At 44.4% G+C, this 21,846-nt stretch overlaps 1 protein-coding gene across 4 annotated transcripts in view; it reads right to left on the bottom strand.

Moving 5' to 3' along the window:
* The window catches only part of TANGO6 (transport and golgi organization 6 homolog), a 220,037-nt gene that overhangs the window by 20,787 nt on the left and 177,404 nt on the right, over positions 1–21,846 (bottom strand). For 3 of the 4 annotated variants that reach the window (XM_001377974.4, XM_056811251.1, XM_056811238.1), the window contains exon 17: positions 11,750–11,863. In XM_001377974.4, coding sequence (XP_001378011.1) covers positions 11,750–11,863 — 114 coding nt within the window. Of the gene's footprint in view, positions 1–4,822; positions 11,636–11,749; positions 11,864–21,846 lie in introns of those variants that run through there. The other variant, XM_056811232.1, reaches the window with a different exon arrangement.

Below are 21,846 nucleotides of genomic sequence, written 5' to 3'. Positions count from 1 at the left end.
AGGAAGTGCCCCAAACAGTCCGGCCGGGAGGAGCTTCCACTCTGAGGGGGAAGAGGCAGAGGCAGGGGCAGCCAGGGAGTCTTCCTTGGGCTCAGGCAGCCCGGAGGCTGAGGTCTGGTTTGGGGGCAGGTGGGGGAAGCCCGGACACAAGGGGGGGGAAGCTTATGGAGGGCTTTGAAGGCCGAGCCCAGAATCTTGTCCTTGATCCTAGAGGTCAGCGGGGGCTGCTGGAGTTTCCTGAGGCAGATGGCCTGGAGAGGGGAGAGAAGAGAGGCAGGCTGACCCACCGAGGCTCTTGTGGTAATCTAGGCCTGGGGGGGGGAGGGTCACAGCGTGGATGTGGGGGGATGGGGCAAAAGAGCAAGGAGGCTGGAGGCTGGGGCCTCTACAGTAACAGGGAATGGGGCGTGGGGGGAAGTCTGGGGAAGGGGAGGCGTTCTGCCTTGGACACCCACATAGAGATGTTGGAGAGATAACCGGCTGGAGAGGGGAAGAGTGGGGGCAGCAGGTTGGAGGGGAGTCAGCACTAGTGGGGGCCCCAGGGCAGGGCCTGAGGGGCTCCTGGGGGGGGCCTGAAACCCCAGGGAGAGGGACCAGAGCAGGATCGACTGTCTGAGGCTGCAGGGGAGGCCGAGGTGGGATCGGAGGCGAAACTGCGGAGTCAAGAAGCCGGAGGCCCTGAACGGGTCAGGGAGGCTGAAGGGGACAGTCTCGGGCCTCCCCAGCTCGTGGCCGCCTCGCAGGCCGGGGCTCCAGCGCCCTCAGGAAGGAGATTGTTTTCATTCCTGCTGAGGCTCCAGCAAGCATTTTTTCCAGAGTTTGCAGAGGAATAATTATAGCGTGGATCTGCGCTTCCGCTCCACAGACGCCCTTTTCATTCGCTCTCCACACTGAGCCTTCTGTCTCTCGCGGAGCCGCGGCTGTGGAGCCGACTGGCCTGGCCAGGCCTGAGGACCCGCAGCATAAAAACACCTGCCAAGGGACGGGACGGAGGCGTTTAGGGCAGGACCAAACCCCGCCAGGGCAGAAAACTTTCCATGCCGCCCTCGGCCTGCGTGCGGGGAAACCCTCCTCTCCAGTGAAACGAGGACAGCAATCCTGGCTCAGGCTCCGGGGTGGACAACGGGTCACTTCTGGGCTGAAAACGGCAGCCCTGCCCCGGAGGAGGCCCCTCAAACGTGGGGAAACCCCTCAGAGTGGCCTCGGGAAGGTGCTTCTGCCGTCCGTCCAGAGGATCCCAGAGCACAGGGAAATGGTCTCTTGGAGGGAGGCCTGAGGCTGCCTTAGCGCCCGACTTGCCCATCACTGTCATTATTATTATTTTTTTAAACCGCCTTCCGTCCTAATAACAAGTCTGAGACAGGGGCAAGGGGCTAAGCAAACGGGGTTAAGTGACTTGTACAAGGTCACACTGCTAAACGTGTCGGAGGTCAAATTTGAACCCAGGTCCTCTCAACTCGAAGCCTGATACTCTAAGCACTGAGCCACCTCACTGCTCCACTCACGAATCATTATTAACTGATCTCCCCCCACTCCCAACCCTACCATCCCACCTCCAAAACATGCTGGCAACGCTGCCAGGCTCCAGAGACTGTATGGACAACTGGGTGACTTAGCGGATAGAGCAACAGATTCAGTTTCAGGAGGACGAGTTCAAATTCTGCCTCAGACACTAGCTGAATGACCTTGGGTAAGCCATTTCACCTTGCCCCCGTTTCCTCAACTGTAAGGTGGAGATGATAACAGCATCTACCTCTCAGGGTTGCTGTGAGGCTTCCATGAACTGATCGTTGTAAAGCCCTGGGCACAGGGCCTGGCACCCAGCAGGCATGCAATAAAGATTGAAATGACCCGAGTACAGCACTCTGCACACCCTGAGGGTGCTACAGAACTGCCAGCTCTGACGAGGCCCCCCCTTCCTGTCCTCGGTCACAGTGTGTGCTGCCCCCCAGGGAGGGGGTCCCCCGAGCTCTGGAGTGGGGCTCGGCGGCAGGGAGTGAGGGCCCCGCTGCCCCGGAATGAGCCAAGGCAGCGCTGGCGAGCAGCGACACAACCAACTCTCTGCCAAGCCAACCCTGGGTCATCATCTCGTGAGAGAACCGACCACTTACGGCGAGCTTCTCGGACACACAGAGAACTCGAGCAAACGTACACGAGTCGGTCCCCAGTGGATAACCATCAAAGGAAGGAACAGGCAGCTCTCAGACAGAGCAGTCGAAGCAACCCAAGCTTGTGTGAAAAAATGCTCTAAATCATGAAGAACTGGAGAGATGCAAATCAAACCAACTGCGAGGGACCACCGATAGGGTTGGCCGATAAAAAATGACAACATTTGGGGGGCAAATGGAAAACCTGGAATACTAATTGTTGTGAACCAGCCCAACCATTCTGGAGAACGATTTAGAGGCAAAACCAAATGTTCCATATATACCTTTTAATCTACTTCTAGGTCTTTCTCCCAAAGAAATCAAAGAAAAGGGAAAAGGATATCTCTCTGTCTCTGTCTCATTTCTCTCTCTCCCTCTCCCCCCCTCTTGTTTCACTCTCTCTCTCTCTGTCTGTCTCTCTCTCCCCCCTCCTTCTGTCTCGTTTCTCTCTCTATCTTTCTCCCTCCTTCTCTGTTTTCTCTCTTTTTCTCCCTCCCCCTCTCTCTCTCCCCCCTCTCGTCTCTCTCTCTCTCTCTCTCTCTCTCTCTCCCCCACCTTGTCTCGTTTCTCTGTCTCTCTCCCTCCTCTGTTTTCTCTTTTTCTCCTTCTCTCCCTCCCTCTCTCTCTCTCTCTCTCTCTCTCTCTCTCTCTCTCTCTCTCTCTCTCAGTCTCTCTCTCCCTCTCCCTTTCTCTCTCTCTCTCTCTCCCTCTCTCTCCCTCTCTCTCTCTCTCCCTCTCGTTCCCCCCCTCCCCATTTCTCTCTCCCTCTCTTTTCTCTGTCTATATATACACACACAAAATCCATAGCATCTTTTTGTGGTGGCAAAGAATTGTCAATTGAGGAGATGGCCATTGATTGTGGTATGGAATGGTGACGGAATACTATTGTGCTATGTTCTTATATGATGAGCAGGGTGCTTTCCAAAAAACCTGTAGAGACTTATGTGAACTGAGCAGAACAAGAACACTGTATGTAGTAATAGCAATATTGTACAATGATCAATTGTAAATGCCTTAACTATTCTCTGTGATACAATGATCAAGGAAGGTTATGAAGGACTCATGATGAAAAATGCTATCTACCTCTGGGGAAACACTGATAAAGTTTGAATGCACATCAAAGCATACTTTTAAAAACTTTTTCTTTTTTTTGGTCTGTTTTCTTTCATAACATGAATATGGAAATATGTTTTGCATGACTACACATGTATCACCTGTATCAAATTGCCTGCTGTCTCAGGGAGGGGGGAAAGGAAGGAGAGAGGGAATATAGAACTCACATTTTTTTAATTATTAAAAATTATTTTTATAAGCAATTGAGAAAAAATAAAATACTAAAATTTAAAAAAGAATGGATGATTTATGCTGGTAGCAGGGGTGTTCAGAATGACGGGATGATGAATCACTGAGATAGCTGATATTATCTGGCCATGAATCATGGCAAATGACCCCAGAGGAACTGTGAAGATGGGGTAAGACTAAAAAGATGTAGTGCATCTGCAATGATGACTTGCCTGTAAGAAATGGTTCAAAAGGTGAAAAGGGGGGAGAGGTCTGCCATAGGGGAAGATTATGGGATTAAAAAATGAGAATTCTGAGGCTTTCACTGGTTTCTATGAAATACAAGGTATCCCCAAAGACTTAGTGTGATTTTCAGCTTTAATAACTAGGAATATAAATGCTATAAACTTACCAAAAAAATCTGAAAATTTATTGTTAAATTTTGAAATATATTATTAGTTAAAAATCAATATCATTACTGTCTTGTGCTGTCCATTGCTTTAGTTCGTTTTTGAAATTTGTAAGAACTTTCATCGGGGCAGCTTGGTGACTCGGTGGATAGGGAGTCAGGCCTGGAGACGAGAGGTCAATCTGGTCTCAGACACCTCCTAGCTGGGTGACGGTGGGCAAGTTACTTCTCCATTGCCTAGCCCTTACTGCTCTTCTGTCTCGGGACCAATACAGTATGGATTCTAAGATGGAAGAGTTTAAACAAAAAACCCAACTGTTAATCAGTTGCTGCTCAGTGACAAAGAATTGCATTTGCTCTTTTAACTGTCAGATCATCCAAAGAACAAGTGTTGATGCATATCTGATGTATATACAATAATTCAGTTCGGATGTGACCCCACAGGAAGAAGACCAGATCACTGAGGTAGGTAATGACAAGGACCTCCTCTAACAATCTGCCAGTCTGAGAAAGTGTCACCCAGAAACTCACACAGGCAACGAATGATGAGAAGGTGCCCCATTTTGTTAAAGTGAACATTTATTGTTGAAAATCCATGAAACTAAATAAGTGTAAAATAAATTTAAAGAAGTAAACTTTCAAATGGTCTTTTTTGGGGTAAGTTTATAACACTTCTACTTCTAAAGCTATGAAAGTTTAAAACAGCCCTTTTGGGACACTTTGTGTTAAAAGTCTCCAAGAAAGACTTCCACTGCACTGGGGAGATCATTCATGGAAGACTTCTAGAAGAATAATGACCAGAATTGCACAAAAGGAATAAACTTCATTGTTTTGGGATCGGCACTGGTGGCAAGAATAACCACCCTGATAAGGGCATGCATCCATCCATTAAAGTACCTGATATTGGGGTTCTTTCTGGTCTTGAAAGAATGAAGTTGATGTACAAGGTTATTTCAGCTAGTCGGACAGAAGAGATGGCAGAGGCTTTTAAAAAGTAAAGATGACAATTCAGATTTTATTTCACATTTGGGTACAGAATAAAGGCATGCACTAGAAATATCTTTCACTGTTAATAAAGAAAGAAGGTATTGTGGTGGAAAACATGGAGAGGCAGCCACTACAAATGCATGGGCCAAGTTCTGAAGATCTTCATAGCTCCTAAGGGAAGTCAACTTTCTTTTTCTTTTTTTAAATCCTTCCCTTCTGCCTTAGTATCATTTCTAAGACAGAAGAGCACCAAGGGCTAGGCAACTGGAGTTTAGTGACTGGCATAGGGTCACACAACTAGTAAGTTTTGGAGGCCAAATTTGATCCCAGGTCCTCCTGACTTCAGGCCTCGTGATCTATCCGTTGTGCTACCTAGCTTCCCCTCAGTGATACATTTTCAGAGGGAAGAGAATGGCCAAGATAGTCTGAAACAATAGATCAACTTAATTTACTTATATTGTTCTCTGAAAGATATTTCTGTCCTGTCTGAATAAAGAAGTTTGGGGAAGTTCATAACATCAAACAAAGTGTAAAAGCCCCATTTTCAAGATCCTCAGCCAATATCAGCTCAAAGGAAGCTCAGAAACCATCTGGTCTAATCCCCTCATTTTACAGATGAGACCACTGTTGCTAAGAAAAGTTAAGTGGCCTGCTGAGGGATTGGAACTCAGGCCCTCCGATTCTAGAGTAAATGACCTTACCACTATACTGTTTCTCCCTTCAACAACTGTCTGACTCTTACTCCATGCTAAGGCAAGATAGTTTCAATCCTGAAGCACTATCTTGACCAGAGTAGTTCTTCCTTTTTTTAAGCCAGGAATTTCTATTGCTATCTTTTGTTTTTACATCAGTTTCATTTCCCCAGTATATCCCTCTCCCCTTCCCCATGCAGAGGGCCACCCCTAATAAGAAAGGAAAAAATAAAGAAAAAGAAAAAAGCTCAGTCCAGCCCAAACTAACCATCCTGTCAAACAGTCAGACATGCCCAGTCCCCTCCTTCTGAAGAGAAGGGAGGGAGGACCCTTCCTGAATCTACAAGCTTTGTCCCTATAACTTTGTCTTCCTGCTCTCTTCTTACTTCACTGAGCACCGCTCCTGTCTCCCTGAATTCCTCCTATCCCCTGTCTGGAGCCCTGTCATGCTCAATACATTCACGTGCTGGGATTTGCTCATCGCTTTCCCGATAGCTGGGCACACATATTTTGCTACTACAAAAACACAGCAGTTTTTCTACACTTGCCATTATTTAAATTGTCCTTCATCTAAGGGAAAGAGAAGGTGTTCCAAAATCTTTCTAGTTCCTGTTGCGCTGCAGACCAAATGTGGGAATAAGAGTAAATAGAAACACTGGCGTCCCCAAAATACTTAGGTAAGCAGAACAGGTAATCTGGTCAACAAGATGCTGAACAAAAATTTTCCACAAATCTCTATGTATGAATAATTGAGAGCACCCTGCCATCCTGAGGAGAGGAGGCTGGCACATGCTGGTAGTTCGGGGGAATTTATATCCTCCCTCCCCTAACCAGTCTCTATATTTCTGAGGAGTGGCTCCTTCAAATTCTCTGTAATTCTTGACTGGTCCCTCCATCTCCTTTCCAAGACTACAGAGCAACAAAGGTGCTTGGCAGACATCTGACAAACATGGAACACAGTGAAACCCTCTATTATTGTGCAGTGCTTTATGGAGGAGAGACCAGCGATTAGGGAAAAACCTCCATCATCAAAGGGGCATTTTTGTTTCAGCTGTTCCCAAGGGCAAAACAGAAGAGTTGAGAGCCAATCCCAGATTGAAAGCTTTGTGGTTATCTCCGCTTCTCATTAAAGTGCCCTGATGGTAAACATACCTGCGATTAGGAGATTTAACACACCTGCCCTCAAGGAGGCACCAGGAAGAGGGTCCTTCAGTCATCCCTTCCCGTTTCCTTTCCTTGATGAAGTTCGCACAGCTCATAACTTTAGATAGGGACCAGATGGGAAGTCAATTGGAAAAGCAGGCAGGGGGCTTTTGCTACTGTGGCTTTGGCAAAGGCACTAAGGTCTCACATAGCTCAAAACTTCATTAAGGGGGGCAGTTTGTTCATTCTGTCTCTCTCCTTCTGCCCCCTAAGGTCTGGGCACTCAGTCTTATGTCTTGAAACATCTATGGACTAATGAGCCCAGACATTAGAGTTCCTCTGTGCCCACTCTACCCCATAGGAACTGTTGGCAACCTGCCCGTTAATGAGATCAAGATTATGCTCCCTTCTGTGGGCTTGGGCAACTCCGGGGTCAGGGAGCCTCCACTTCCCCCAGGTGAAAGTTCTCTCCTTCCCAAATCCTTTTGTTCCTCGGGATGACACCCTTGCCTTTCAGAGGCAGCCAGATGTCTGTGCCCTCGCCCCCAGAGGCAGGGGGGGAATCCCACTGAGTGAGGGAGCCCCCATGGGGTGAAACCCCCATAGGCAGGAGATGCTGAGAAGGGGCAGGAGGGAAGAGGAAGACATCTGCTCGGTGTCCATGGGATGGTGATGAGGCAGAGGGATCAGGGCTGGCCTAACTCAGCCAGCGTGCTGGCTGGCTCTAAACCCACAAACAGCGTTGCCCCAAAGGCTCGAGGGCAGCAATACACAGCTTTGCATTCTGCCTCCTGGCTCTGTCTCCACATTTCATAAAAGAATCCAGGAACTACCACAGCGAGTCAGATCTCAGGCTCAGAAGCAACAGTTGTTCTTCAGATATCAGACTTTGGGGGAAGAGATATAGCCCCCCCCCTCCCAGCTAATCTCATAAACTAATCTCAGACTCTTCTTGAATCTACCTTTGCCCTTCACACTATCTACCTCAGAAAGTCTTTCTCTGGAAGTTTCTACCAAACTCTTAAATAAAAGAAAAGTGTACACTTTGGTGCCTCCATTTCTGCATCTCCCTCCCATTTCTCAGTGCCTAGAAATCTGGCTTCTGACGGCACCACTATGATGAATGGATCTCAAAAACTACTCATGAACTCTTAAAAAAAACCAAAACCAAACCCTTACCTTGCATCTAAGAATCACCTTTCATCTAAGAATTCTACTAAGTATTGGTTCCAAAGCAGAAGTGTGGTAAGGGCTAGACAATGGGAGTTAAGTGACTTGCCCAGGGTCCCACAACTAGGACAGATTTGAACTCAGGATTTCCTGTCTCTAAGCTCTGACTCTCCTATAATATAATAATACCCCAGCCACCCAGCTACTCCTAATGAACTCTTAATTGCTAAACCAATATGGCTTTTCTTGGACTTCATCCTCCTTGTCTTCTCTGTAGCTCTTGACATCATTTTTCATTTCCTTTTGGATTTGTGAGCTGTATCCAGACTCAGAGGATCTGGGTACAAACCTTATCTTTGCTGCTGATTACTGGGGAGACCTGGGACAAATTTCAACTCTTCAGGTATCAGCTTCCTCATCTATAAAATGAAGATTCAGACTAGATGATGTTTAAGGTCTCTTCTAGCTTTAAATCTGTGACCCCACAGTCCTTGGCTACTATGACCTTGTTCTCTCCCGATTCTTCTCATCTCCTGGTATCTTTGTTGGTTCATCATCCATAGGCATCAATGCCACCCCTCCCAAGGCTTTATCCTGGCTCTCTTCTCTATATTTTCTCTCTTGGTGATCTCATCTGTTTCCATAGATTCTACTATCATTTCCACAACTGCCACAGCCAGCCCTGATTTTATCTCTTGTGCGCTCTAGCCATACTCTCCACCTGGATGGACTACAGGCATCTCAAACTCAACATGTTCACAACAGAACTCATCACGTACTCCATTAAATCTTCCTCTCGTATATCAACACCCTCCCCATCATCCAGGTTAGTAACTTCCGAGTCATCCTTGACTTATCTTCCTCCCTTAACTCCCACGCGCAACAAGAGCTGCCAAGACCTGCTGATTTTGCTTCCGCAGTGTGCCTCCTCTCAGTGCCCATTCCCTATTCATACAGTGTCCGCCATAATGTGAGCCCTAACATGGAGTCCCTTAATTGGCTTCTCTGTGTCCATTTTCTCCTCTTTCCAAATCTTCCTTAGAGCTGTCCAAGTAATATTCCTGAAGCATGGCTTTAGTCAACCTGTTCAATTTTTTTTTTCCGCTTTTGGAACAATATGGTAACTTCTCTTTCTCAGATTGAAAGTCCTTTACAATTTGGCACACACTCATCTTTCTTTCCAGCCTTATTTCACAGTATTTTTCTTTCTATACTCTACATTTCAGTCAAAAGGTCTATTACCGTTTTAAAAAAACATCAATGGCATTAATTTTCTTTCCCCTGGGGGAACAAAGATAAAACAAAGCCTTTGCAACACATATACAAAGTTAAGCAAAACAAATTCCTATAATAGCCATGCCTCAAAATGTACATCTCATTCTCTACCCTGAGTCCATTCTGTCAGGAAAACGTTCTTTTATCATCAGTCCTCTGGAATCTTGATTGGTTGTTCAAAGTTGTTCATTTCTACAATATTGTTGACATTTGTGTAAATTGTTCTCCTGGTTCTATTCACTTTATCCTGTATCAGTTCATAGAAGTCTTCCTAGGTTTATTTGAAGTCTTCCCTTTCAGTATTTCTCATGGCACAATATTATTCTATCACATTCATCTACCATAATATTTTTAATCAATCTCTAATTGATGGACACCCCTTTAGATTCCAGTTTTTTGCCATGACAAAAAGAATTGCCATCAATATTTTGTGTACACATGGGTTCTTTTCCTTTTTAAAAAAATATCTTTGGGGATATAAATGAGCAATTGTCGAATAAAGACATCAAAGCCATCAATAATCATATAAAAAATGTTCCAAATCACTCTTCATTAGGGAAATGCAAATTAAAGCAGCACTGAGATACCATCTCACACCTATCAGATTGGCCAATATGGCAGTAAAGTGGTAAATGTTGGAGGGGATGTGGCAAAATTGGGACGCTAATGCATTACTGGTGGAGTTGTGAACTGATCCATACATTCTTGGAGGGCAATTTGGAAATATATCCAAAGGGCTATAAAACTGTATGCCTTTTGATCTGGTAATACCACTACTGGGTCTGTATCACAAAGAGATAAAAAAAGGCTAAGGACTTACTTGTACAAAAATATTGATAGCTGCTTTTTTTGTGGTGGTGGCAAAGAATTGGAAATTAAGGGTATGTCCCTCAGCTGGGGAATGATTGAATAAATTGTGGCACATGTTGGTAATGGAATACTATTATGCTAAAAGAAATGATAAGCAGGGTGATTTCAGAAAAAGCTGGAAAGATCTGCATGAACGTATGCAGAGTGAAATAAGCAGAACCAGGAGAACATTGTACATGGTAATAGCAATATTGGATGATAATTATCTGTGAAAACTCAGCTACTCTCAGCAATGCAATGATCTGGGACAATCCTGAAAGACTAATGATAGGAAAGGCTCTCCACCTCCAGAGAAAGAATGGTTGGAGTCATCTTTCACATCAGTGTATTTATGGTTTTATTCTGGGGTTTTGGTTATGTATGACTTTGCTCTTACAACAATGACCAATATGGAAGTGCGTTTTGCATGCCAATAAATATAAAAAAATCTTTTTGGGATACAGTTCTAGTAGTACTATTGCCGAGTCAAAGGTTATGACGTATAGTTACTTTTTGGGCTATAATTCCAAAACTGCTTTCTAGAATGGATGGAGCAATTTGCAACTCCACTCACAATGCATATGCCTGTTTTCCTGAAGCCTCTCCATCATGGGACATTTTCCTTTTTTGCCCATTTCTTCAATCTGATGGATATGAGGTAGAATCTTAGAGATTATTACCTGTTTCCTAAACTCAACGTGTTAGGTCTGCTTCTGTGAACTGACACATACATGCCTCTATGAAGGGTAGCTGGTGGTGCATGAGAGACTACTGGGCCTGGAATTAGGAAGTTTATGTTTAAACTCATCCTCAGACACTTACTAGATGTGTGATTCTGAGCTCAGAAGTCTCTTCTGCCACCTATGAAGGTTCTCCTTCTTTCTCCAGATAAAAGTGTGATTCCCCACCTCAAAATATGTGTGAACACAGTGTATCCCTGTAAGCTCCTTGAGGGCAAGGACTCTTGTTTCTGTCACTGTATCTCTTGTGTACGACACATGAGGATCACTTAATAACAGTTTGTGGAATTTGAACAAGTCATTTAGGCAGTTAGGGAGGACAGAGGATAGAGTACTAGAGTTGGAGTCAAGAGGACCAGAGTTTGAATACTGCCTCAGATGCAAGCTGTGTGGTCCTGGCTAAGTCACTTAACTTTTCTTGGCTTCATTTTCTTCATCTATAAAATGGGGTTAATATCAGTACCTAGTTCATAGGCTTATGGTGAGAAACAAATGAGATCAAAAGAGCTTTGCAAACCTTAAAGCATTATGTGAATATTAACTAGTATTATTAGCTGCTGTTATTTAACTTTTTAGGGGCTGTTTGGTCTTCTGTAAAGCTGAATTTGATGATTTCTAAAGTTCCTGGCAGTATATATTCCAGCATAATTCTCTAACCTTTCTTTCTCCTTTGCCAGGGAGCTAGGGAAGGATCCCTCCTGGGCAAACAGCTCCCTTAAAACAGTCCCATAAAATCCCATCAACCACACCTTGGTCTGACAGATATCGGCAGCATCTCAAAAGGAAATGGCCCCAGTGGGTTTTTCAGTGAATCAGCACGAAAAGTTGAGTCAAGAAGAGGAGTCACAAAGCTCATGCTTCAGAGGCTGAGGCCCGCTTGTTCCGGATGCCTCCCTCAGGGAACGTTCCTCTAGGAACCTCGTCCTCCAGGTGATCTCGGAGCTTGTGGGGCGCAAGCACAGTTAGGGACAAGAGGCTACAACCCCACGAGGGCCCTGCTCAAGATCCCCTTTGGACGGACCGGAGAGGTCCGGGGGCCGCCTGGGACACACTTACTTCGGTGGCTTTCTGGCTGAGCCCTCGCAGCAGAAGCACGACGACGTGGACGGCAGCTTGGCGAACTTGGGCCTCTGGGTCTGTCTTCGCCACAGCAATCAGGCACGAAGTCACCTAGGTCGAGGAGGAAGAGAGAAGTCAGGCGGTGTTGGGATCCCGCTTTAATGGGCAGCCAGCCTTTTTCCGTATTGTTGAAAGTAGGGAAGAATGTCTATCATTCTCAATACTGGTAGGGGCTCCTGATTCGGAAGGGAAAGAAATGGCCCCAGGGCTAGAGGCAAGCAGGGAATGGGGAGAAAATGGTTAGATACACAGACACATCATTACTTGTTAAGAAGCCACATGGAAATATTTCCCCTAGAAACGAGAAGAGCTGTCACTTGTCAAAACAGGACAAAAATAGAGCCAACCCAGTCTTCTGGAGAGGCTGACAGCCGTGGAAACTGGGCTGAGCAGGCTTCCGAGTTGCAGGCCAGACAAGAATCTGCACATGCACTAGGAAGGAGGAAGACGCAGACTGCTCTTTGGCATGTCCAGACTACCCAGCAAAGTGCTCTAATCCAGTGGCAGCCCCAGCCTTGTGGCATGACTCACCGAGGCTAGCTTTCTTAGTCTCTTTGCCTGGGTTTCTTTGGCTGTAAAACAGGGGTGACACTGCTAATTTACTGCACAAGATGGTTCTAAAGGGGGCAATAAAACTGCCTGGGAAACATGTTGCCAAATGCAGTACCATGGAAAAGGTCTAATAACTAGGAATTACCAAAATAAGCAGCTTTTCCTCTGACCTCCCTATTAGCCCTCTCTCCCCCTAAGGAATCTAGGCCATAGAATGACACACTATAAAATGACAGTTCCTGATGCCTTTAGTGAGAGATTTTGTTTCAAAGACCCAACGTGGCTAAAGAGAAAATTCAGGAGAATTCAGTAAGAGCCTGAAAGATGAATACATACTATAACAACTTTCATATAAATCAGAATTATACAATGGCTCTGCCTCATGTTCTTTGCTTAAAAAAAAAAAAGTTGGGGGCAGCTAGGTGGCTCAAGGGATTGAGAACCAGGCCTACAGATGGGAGGTCCTGGATTCAAATCTGGACTTAGGCACTTCCTAGCTATGTGACCGTGGGCAAGTCACTAAACCTTCATTGCCTAACCCTTACTACTCTTCTGTCTCAGAACCAATACACAGTACTAATTCTTTTTTTCCTTCTTTTTTTTTTTAAACCCTTACCTTCCATCTTGGAGTCAATACTGTGTATTGGCTCCAAGGCAGAAGAGTGGTAAGGGCTAGGCAATGGGGGTCAAGTGACTTGCCCAGGGTCACACAGCTAGGAAGTCCACAGTACTAATTCTAAGACAGAAGGTAAAGTTTTAAAAGAGGTGTGTGTGTGTATGTGTGTATTTATATAAGATTTAAACCTTGAAGGGAACACTAAGGGTAAATGAGTTCAACCCCCTTATGTCAGAGAGGTCTAATGGTTAGATGACTCACTTTAGGTAACCCAGGATATAAGGGAATGGGGCAGCAATTGAACTCAGGGTTCTCTATTTCCAAATCCATCACTCCTTCTGCTGTACCATATCTATTAATTTATTTCTTGGTCAACAGAGAAAATATTATTTTTGCAATAAGGAAATAGGCAGAGCATGTTTGTTAACATGCCCAAATACATAATAAATTTTCTTAAAGAATGAATGGCTTTAAAAAGAGACCACAGAAATACATGAAGAGAAGAACTTGTCAGAAATCTAAACTCTGCAGGTTGTATTTGTCACAGCTTTCAAACAGTTGGGCATAGTTCAAAGTGCCTAATTAATCAGTGACAGCAGAAAGGATTAGCAGAAGTAGCATGTTCTTAAAGATAATTGCATCTGGGATGCACTGGCATTTAACCAAATTCGAATTCTAATAGATAAACTTGCAACCCACAACAGAAGGGAAAACTCAAAACAGCTCAGCTCCCATGGCTGCTTTTCAGGCAGAGCCTTCTCTGTGCTCCCCTTTAATGCAATCGGTCATCTTGATGATAAGACCCAGGAAGGCCTGTGTGCCTGGCATTAATGGGATTCTCAAGCTTGTCAGCCCAAGATGGAATTTGTTGGGTGTCCTCCAAACAGGCAGCAAATATAATAGCTAACTCTACTTGGACGTAGAGGATTTACAAGGCAAGAGCTAAAATCAGGGAGACATGTTTGAGCCAAGCCCGAGTCCCTCCTGACACACAAAAAACGCTGGTGTGGATCAAGCCAGGTGGGTGAAAGTGTAGATGGGACAAAGTAAAGAGCAGACACTCCTCTGGGTTTTGCTTACTTCCCTCTTTGGGGCTGGTTAAAGAGACTGGTCTATCTGCTTCCCAATCTAGCACACCGGATGGCTGCCCGTTGGTTCTGTTCTGATGCATGATATTGTGGGAACCACGCCTTTATTGCAATTCTCAGTGTTCAGAACCCACTTGTGACACTGGCAGACGCAGAGACACAGAAACACACAGACACACAGACACACGCTGGAGGCAGGTGGCAGGGCGGCTGCAATCTCCACTGAAATGAGCTGGAAAGCAGCCGCCTGCCTTCCACAGGGCGAGAGGTGATTGATATGCAAGAGTGCACCAAACCTCGGTGCGCTCAGCCATCCAGGACAAATAAGAAAGGCACAGGGAACAGACGTGGTCTCCTCTGGAAGATGAGGCCCAAGGCCTAGGACATACAATGGCCTCTGAGAGTACACTTTAAAATCCTGACAACTTCTGAAGATAGCAGAGCTGTAACAGTGAAAAGAATGTGCCTTTTTCCTTTTCTGGCAGCCTCCTGAATCTCCCTACCACTTTGAGTTCCTGCAACACTGGAAGAAAGACATCTTGTTAAAAACTGGGAGGAGAGGCGCTCCCTAGGCCACCTACTCTATCATCTATCTGTCCCGCTTGAACATGGAACTTGCTTAGCTCCTTTCTCTTACCTCTACCACTTCAATTATGGGCTTATCCTTGCTTTCTGCCCTAAAAGCCTTGACCTATATATAATGTAAAGTCTTTATTTAGTCATGCATTGGTTTAAGATTTCTTTTCTATTCTCTAATTCCTCCCAGTGACTTGAAACCAGGTCTATGTGACCTGAGCACCGCCTATGTTGAGTAGCTGAAAATGTCTTATTCACTGCATGGAGGAGGACTCCTTCCTCCTTGGTTTAAAATAAATGATTCCTACTTGTGGAGAAGAGAGAGAAAGATGAAGGGGGCTCAGAGCTATCAAGGTTCGAATTCACTGAATATCAGATCTAGGAGAAAACTTGGAGAGCATCTATTCTAAGTGTCCTTTATCCTTTTTTGTATCGTGGATGCTTTTGATAATCTGGTGAAGTCCATGGGTCCCTTCTCAGGGGATTAAATTGCTAAATTTGTTCCTGAATTTCACTGAGAGGTTAGTGGGGGGAAAAAAAGCATTTTTCCTATTTAATTTTAGAGGGTTCTTGAAATCCACCCATGTACCATGGCTCTCAGGTCAAGAATTGCTGATAAAGTTCAATCACCTCATTTATTCTATAGGGGAAAAAAAGTCAAGTCAAACGAAGTGAAGGAACTTCTCCAGTGTCACACAAGCAATCAGGAAGAGTCTGTCTCTTGAGCTCAAATTCAGGATCTTACTGTCTCTGTATTTCCAAGACAGCTCTTGACAGGAACCAGCAGAAACAGGGAGAAACAAAAGCATTTCCCAAGCATGTCAAATCTTGACATCACATAGAAGAAAAACCTGAATTCCTTGTATAGAATTTTAGAACACCTGAACCCGAGTCCTGGATCCTTCTCTTAGTGAGCATGTCAGATCAGAGTCTAAATTTGGGCCACCCAAACTGAAATCTTCCCAGAGTCCATAGAAAAACGCAATCCAACCACAGAGTAAAGGCACTAGTGATACTTTTGGATGTGCAGACCACAAAGCCTTAACTGACTAAATAAAAAGTATTTATTAAGCAAATACTGTGTGCTAGGCTTTAGGGATACAAATATAAATAAGACAGCCCCTGCCCTCAAGGAGCTTACATTCTAAGGAGGAAGACAACACATTGAGTGGAGAAGGAATCAAGGTGGAGCAACAATCTATATATATATATTCTTGGAATGTTAGAGGTGACCTAATTTCCGTTCTCAAAACTAGCACATAATGTAAAAAGCTCACTAATCAAATCCGCAGGTGGGTGGAGGAGGAGTCTGTTGGAGTATAGGCAGCTAGATGCCATAGTGAAGATGGTGTTTGACTTGGAGTTAGGAAGATCTGAGTTCAAATCCTGCCTTAGACACTTATCAAATGTGTGATCCTGCTTAGCTATACTGGATCTCAAATTGTATTATAAAGTGGCAACTATCAAAACAATCTGGTACTGGCTAAGAAATAGAATAATGATCAGTGAAATAGATTAGGCACTCAGTTCCCAGTAGTTAATGACCATAGTAACCTAGAGTTTGATAAACTCAAAGATATAAGCTTTTGGAAGAACTCACTATCTGACAATTGGAATTTGACTTTGGAAAACAGTTTGGCAGAAACTAGGCACAGAACAACATCTTATGCCATATTCCAAGGTAAAGTCAAAATGGGTACATGATTTAGAAATAAAGGGTGAAATCATAAACAAATTGGAAGAGCATGGAATAGTTTACCTGTCAGATTTATGGATCTGGATGGATTTAAGATTGGATTTAAGAGAGAATTTTAATATGGATTTAAGGGAAGAATTTAAGTTCAAATGAGGCACAGAGAACATTAAGATATATAAAATAGATAACTGACTACATTTAAAATAAAAATTTTTGCACAAACAAAATAATTGCATCCAAGATTAGAAGAGAAACAATAAACTGGGAAAAAAATTTTATGCCAGATGTCTGACAAAAACTTTATTTTTCAAATATATAGAGAATGGAGTCATATTTATGAGAATGTAAAGCATTCCACAATGCTTTTCACATTGACAAATTGTTAAAGGACATGAACAGACAGGAAAAGAATTTAAAACTATATTTAGTCATATGAAAAAATGCTCCAAATCACTATTAATTAGAGAAATGCAACAATTCTGAAGTATCACCTTAAAACTATCAGACTGGCTAACCTGACAAAGAAAAGAAAATGATAAATGTTGGATGGGATGTGGATAAATTAGGACACTAATAACACTGTTGGTGGAGCTGTGAACTGATCCAACCATTCTAGAGAGCAAACTGGAACCATGCCCAAAGGGCAATAAAACCACGCATTACCCTTTGATCCAACAATACCACTATTAGGTATGTATCCCAAAGAGATCAAAAATAGGGGGAAAGGACTTACTTGTACAAAAATATGTATAGCTGCTCTTTTTGTGGTGACAAAGAACTGAAAATTGAAGGAATGTTCATCATTTGGGGAATGGCTGAACAAGTTGTGGTATATGGTTGTAATAGAATATGATATCGCCATCAGAAAAGAGAAACAAGATGTTCATAAAAAATCTTGGAATGACTTATATGAAATGATGCAAAGTGAAGTGAGCAGAACCAAGAGAACATTGTGCACAGTAATAGCAATAAAGTATGATAATCAGCTGTGACTGACTTAACTATCATCAGCAAGGCAAGGATCCAGGACAACTCCAAGGGGCTCATGACTAATAAGGCTATCCATTGGTGTAGAAGAAACTGATGGAGTCTGAATGCAGAGTGAAGCATCTTCATTTTATTTCCCCCATGAATTTCTCTCTAGTGTAAATGCTATATGTCCTCCACATGATGAACATGGAAATATGTATTGTATGATAAGAAGTGTACAAGTTCTATCACATTACCTGCTGTTTAGGGGAAAGGAATGGGAGAGAGAGAAAATATGGATTGCAAAATGTCAGAAAATGATTACTGAAAATTTATTGACATGCAATCTGGAAAACTTTTTTAAATTAAAAAAAAAATTAAGTGTGTGAACCTAAATAGGTCACCTAAACTCTCTCAACTTCAGTTTTTTCATTTGTAAAAATGGGGATATTAGCACCTACTTAATGGAGGTTTTGTGATGCTTAAGTGAGATAAGACCTTTTTGAACCTTACAGGCCTATCATTGTTGTTTTTTAAACCTTTGCCTTCTGTCTTGGAATCACTGTTGTGTATTGGTTCCAAGGCAGAAGAGTGGTAAGGGTTAAGCAATGGGGGTTGAGTGACTTGCCCAGCTCACACAGCTGGGAAGTGTCTGAAGCCAGAACCCTGGACCTCCTGTCTCTGGCTGGCTCTCAATCCACTGAGCTACCCAGCTGCCTCCTATTATTATTATTTTAATATATATTTCATTTCCCCATACTCAACAACAATTTTCATATACATTTTCTGAAATTATAAGATCTAAATTGTCTCCCTCTCTCCCTTTCTGCCCCACTCCTGCAAATAGTAAGCAGTTTGATCTGGGTTGAACATTTATTATCAGACAAAACTTACTTGCAGGTCGATAATTGTTTCAAGAAAATACTCATGTAAAACCAACATGGCAAAGTAATAAATAAAGTGAAAAATTGTATACTTTGATCTGCTTTCCAACTCCAACAGTTCTTTCTCTGGAGAGCATTCTTTGTCTTAAGTCCTTCAGAATTGTTCTAGATCATTGTGTAGCTGAGAGTAGCTAAGTCTATCACAGTTTATTATTCCACAATATTGCAGTTATTGTGTACAATGTTCTCTTGGTTCTCCTTATTTCACTCTGCATCCTTTCATGTAGGTCTTTCCAGCTCTTTTTGAAAATCATCCTGTTCATCATTCCTTACAGCACAATAGATTCCATTACCATCATATACCACAATTTATTCAGTCATTCCCCAATTAATGGATTTCCCTCAATTTCTATTTTCTTTTCAGAGTTATTATTATTATTATTATGAGCCATGATAGAGATTCCTAGAAGTGCTGTGGTAAGCTTGGAACCATCAAGGTAAGGTGAAAGTTGAAAACAGAGCCTGGGGTCTGATCTCTTCTGGATGGAAGAGAGGGGTTGAGGGTAGCCAGCATGGCACAGAGATGTCTAGAAAGTGGCTAGTACCAAAATGGCAACACTAATCCTATCTGGAGCACAATGCCTGACACATAGTAGATGCTTAACAAAGGATTATTGATGGATTGAAGAGAACCAGTTCCTAATAATACATAATTACTAAAATCACACTAAAATTAACTTCTTCCTAATTTACCTTTCTATCAAGGGAACTACCATACTCACAATCACCCAGGCTTGCAACGCAGATGTTATCTTCAGCTCCTGTCTTACTCTATACATCCCATCAGGTGTTGGGGACTGTCATTTCTACTTCCTGACATCTCTTCTGTGGGCTGCTCCCTTCTCTCCTCTGGCACTGCCACCCTTCTGCCAGGTCCTTTTCATCTTCTATCCGGGCTATTGCCATAGCTGGCTGGCAGGTGTGCTGCCCTAAGTCTTTCCCTCTACTCTAGTCCCTTCTCCTCTCTCCTAAAGTTCTGATCATATTACCCCATCTTCAGTCAGTGTCAGCGGTTCCCTCTACCTTCCAGGATTAAATATAAAATCCTGTTTGGTTTCTCAAGTCTCATCATCTGGTCCTCTCTGTTTCGAGGCTTCCTACCCTCCCCTCTTCACGTTCTCTGCTGACGAGGGATGCTGCTCTCCTGGTTGTTGCTCACACAAACTACTCCGCCACCTGATTCTAGACATTTTCACTGATGGGCCCCAGGTCTAAATCTTCTTCACACCCATCTTCTAGCTTCTCTGGGTTCTGTCACTTCCAGCTCAGCTAGCCTTCTCTCTGAGAGGGCCTCTAGTTTGTCATGAACCAAGCTTGTTTGCACATAGGGAAGTAAAAGGGGGAGGAAGAACACGTTCCTTGAGGGCAGGCGCTCTCTGGCGTTTGTTTGGGCATTGCCAGCATTCAGCACAGTTATTGGCACACAGCTAGTGCTGCTCATTCATTCACCACAACCATCCTAACTAAGGCCTCTGTAACCTTTCAGCTGGATGGTTCAATGGCCTCTAAAAGGTCTTCCAGAATCCAGCCTTTCCTTCCCCTAATCCAGCCTCCACACAGCCTTCACATGCACATGCCCGACAACATCACTTTCCAACTCAAGAAACTTCAGTGACCTTAAGGACAAAGCACAAAACACTTTTCTATTTTGAATTTAAGACCCTTTGTGATGTGATTACTCCTCATCACAAACTCGATTTTCCAACCCAACTGGATCACTCGCCATTTTTGACAGGTAACAATCCATACCTTTGCACGGGCCGTTGCTAACGTCTGAAGTGTTCTTCTCTTGTAATGCTCTCCACTCCTATAACCTTGCATTAATTGTTTGTTTAGTCTGTATTTAGTTACCTGTGAACAATCTGCTTCTCCTAGTAGAAGGTAAGCTCCTTGAGGCTAGGGAATGTCTCACTTTTGTTCTGGAACTCCATGGCTGAGCACAACGCTGGGTACCCAGCAGGTGCTTAATAAATGTTTACTGGAAATTAAAAGCTGTTTATTAAACATATAAATCCTTGTTGACTGATTGCTTCCCCACAGAGCCCCGAAGAACTGAGCTCCAGAAAAAGAGAGGCCAGGGTCATGCAGGACAAAAGGTCCAAGGGCCAGGAAGGCTCTTGGGGGGGGAGCCGGGAAACAGGACAGGCTGACAAAGAAGCACGAAAGATCCGATGCACAGAAATAGGGCAGCACCTCTGGCAGGCTCCATGCACTGAAGTGCTTCTACCAATGACAATATCCCGACGTGCTGGAACCAGGGAAGGTAAAACACGGCCCTTGGCGGCAGCCGGGCTGGTCCTCGACGACAAGCACGTGTGGGGGAGGCAAACACCTGGGTTTTCATGTGCCAGACAATCTCCTGCCTTCTGATGTTTCCCGGCTAAGAGCAGTTCCATTCCCATCCAGACACATCCCTTCTTGCCATTCCCTCTTCCCATGCCGTGCGTCTATTTCCGGGGGCGACCTGAATTTTCTACCTGGCAGGAGGGGGGTCTGCAGAAAGTGCATTTACAATCCCTATTTATAACCTCTATCATTGTATGGAGATTTTCATGCTTTTAGAGTCACAGAAACGACTTTATACATAAAAATACCGGTCTTTGTCTCGCTAATAAAAGCACTTGGCTTTCTCTACTTCAGAAATAGTCTATCGGTCAATTGACATTTATTAAATGCCTGCTATGTGCCAGGCACTGTGCTAAATGCCGAGGATATAAAAACAGGCAAAAAATAGTCCCTGCCCTCCAGGAGCTTCCAATCTACAGGATGGGGGGAGACAACATGCAAACACACACACACACACACACACACACACACACACAAGTCAAACCTAGTATAAAGAGGAAATAGTGAAGAGAGGGAAGGCACTAGAATTCAGAAGCTGGGGAGGCCTCTTGTAGAAGATGGGGGTTAAGTTTGGACTTCAACAAAGCCAGGGAGGCCAGCAGTCAAAGCAGAGGGCAGAGAGCGCTCCAGGGGTTGGGGAATGGGCCAGAGAAGGCCCAGAGCTGAAGGCCGGTGTCACTGGATGGAGGAAGTGTGGAGAGGAAGGGGCAAGACGACGGGGAAGGCAGGAGGAACCTGGGTCATGAAGGACTCTGTACCAGAGCAGGGCTGGGGGCAGGGAGGGACAGGCCTTTGCCACAGCTTGGACCTGGGCTGAGAGAGGGAGGAGTCTGGGGCCCAGGATTCCCTCTCCGGCAGACCTTCAAGAAAAAGGCCTCGGGGAGGCAGGAAGAAGCGGCTCATGAGGAACTTCCATGTGATAAAAGCCCTGGGTCTGCATTAAGTAACAGCAGAAGCCCTAGTAATTAGAATCCAATAACAGCCAAATTACCCTCATTATCAATAAAGCGAAGGCATTTAATAGCAGGGAGCCCCGGAATTGCAGTGAACCTAAGTGTGCGGATTTATCTCTCTCCATGGAATGCTCGACGCACAGTCAGGAAATGTGTAATTCTCCTGAGGTAGCCCCTTCGGATGCCATGCTCAAGCCTTAGGGAGGACAGAGTGAGCAGTGTCGGCCGTCCGTCCCGCCCCCTGGTGGGTTCTCTCGCCCCGAAAGGGCTCCTGCTGGAGGCTGTGGATGAAGC

Source organism: Monodelphis domestica, chromosome 1 (assembly GCF_027887165.1).
Source record: "Monodelphis domestica isolate mMonDom1 chromosome 1, mMonDom1.pri, whole genome shotgun sequence".
Lineage (NCBI taxonomy): Eukaryota > Metazoa > Chordata > Mammalia > Didelphimorphia > Didelphidae > Monodelphis > Monodelphis domestica.
This window is presented reverse-complemented; position numbering and strand designations above follow the sequence as displayed.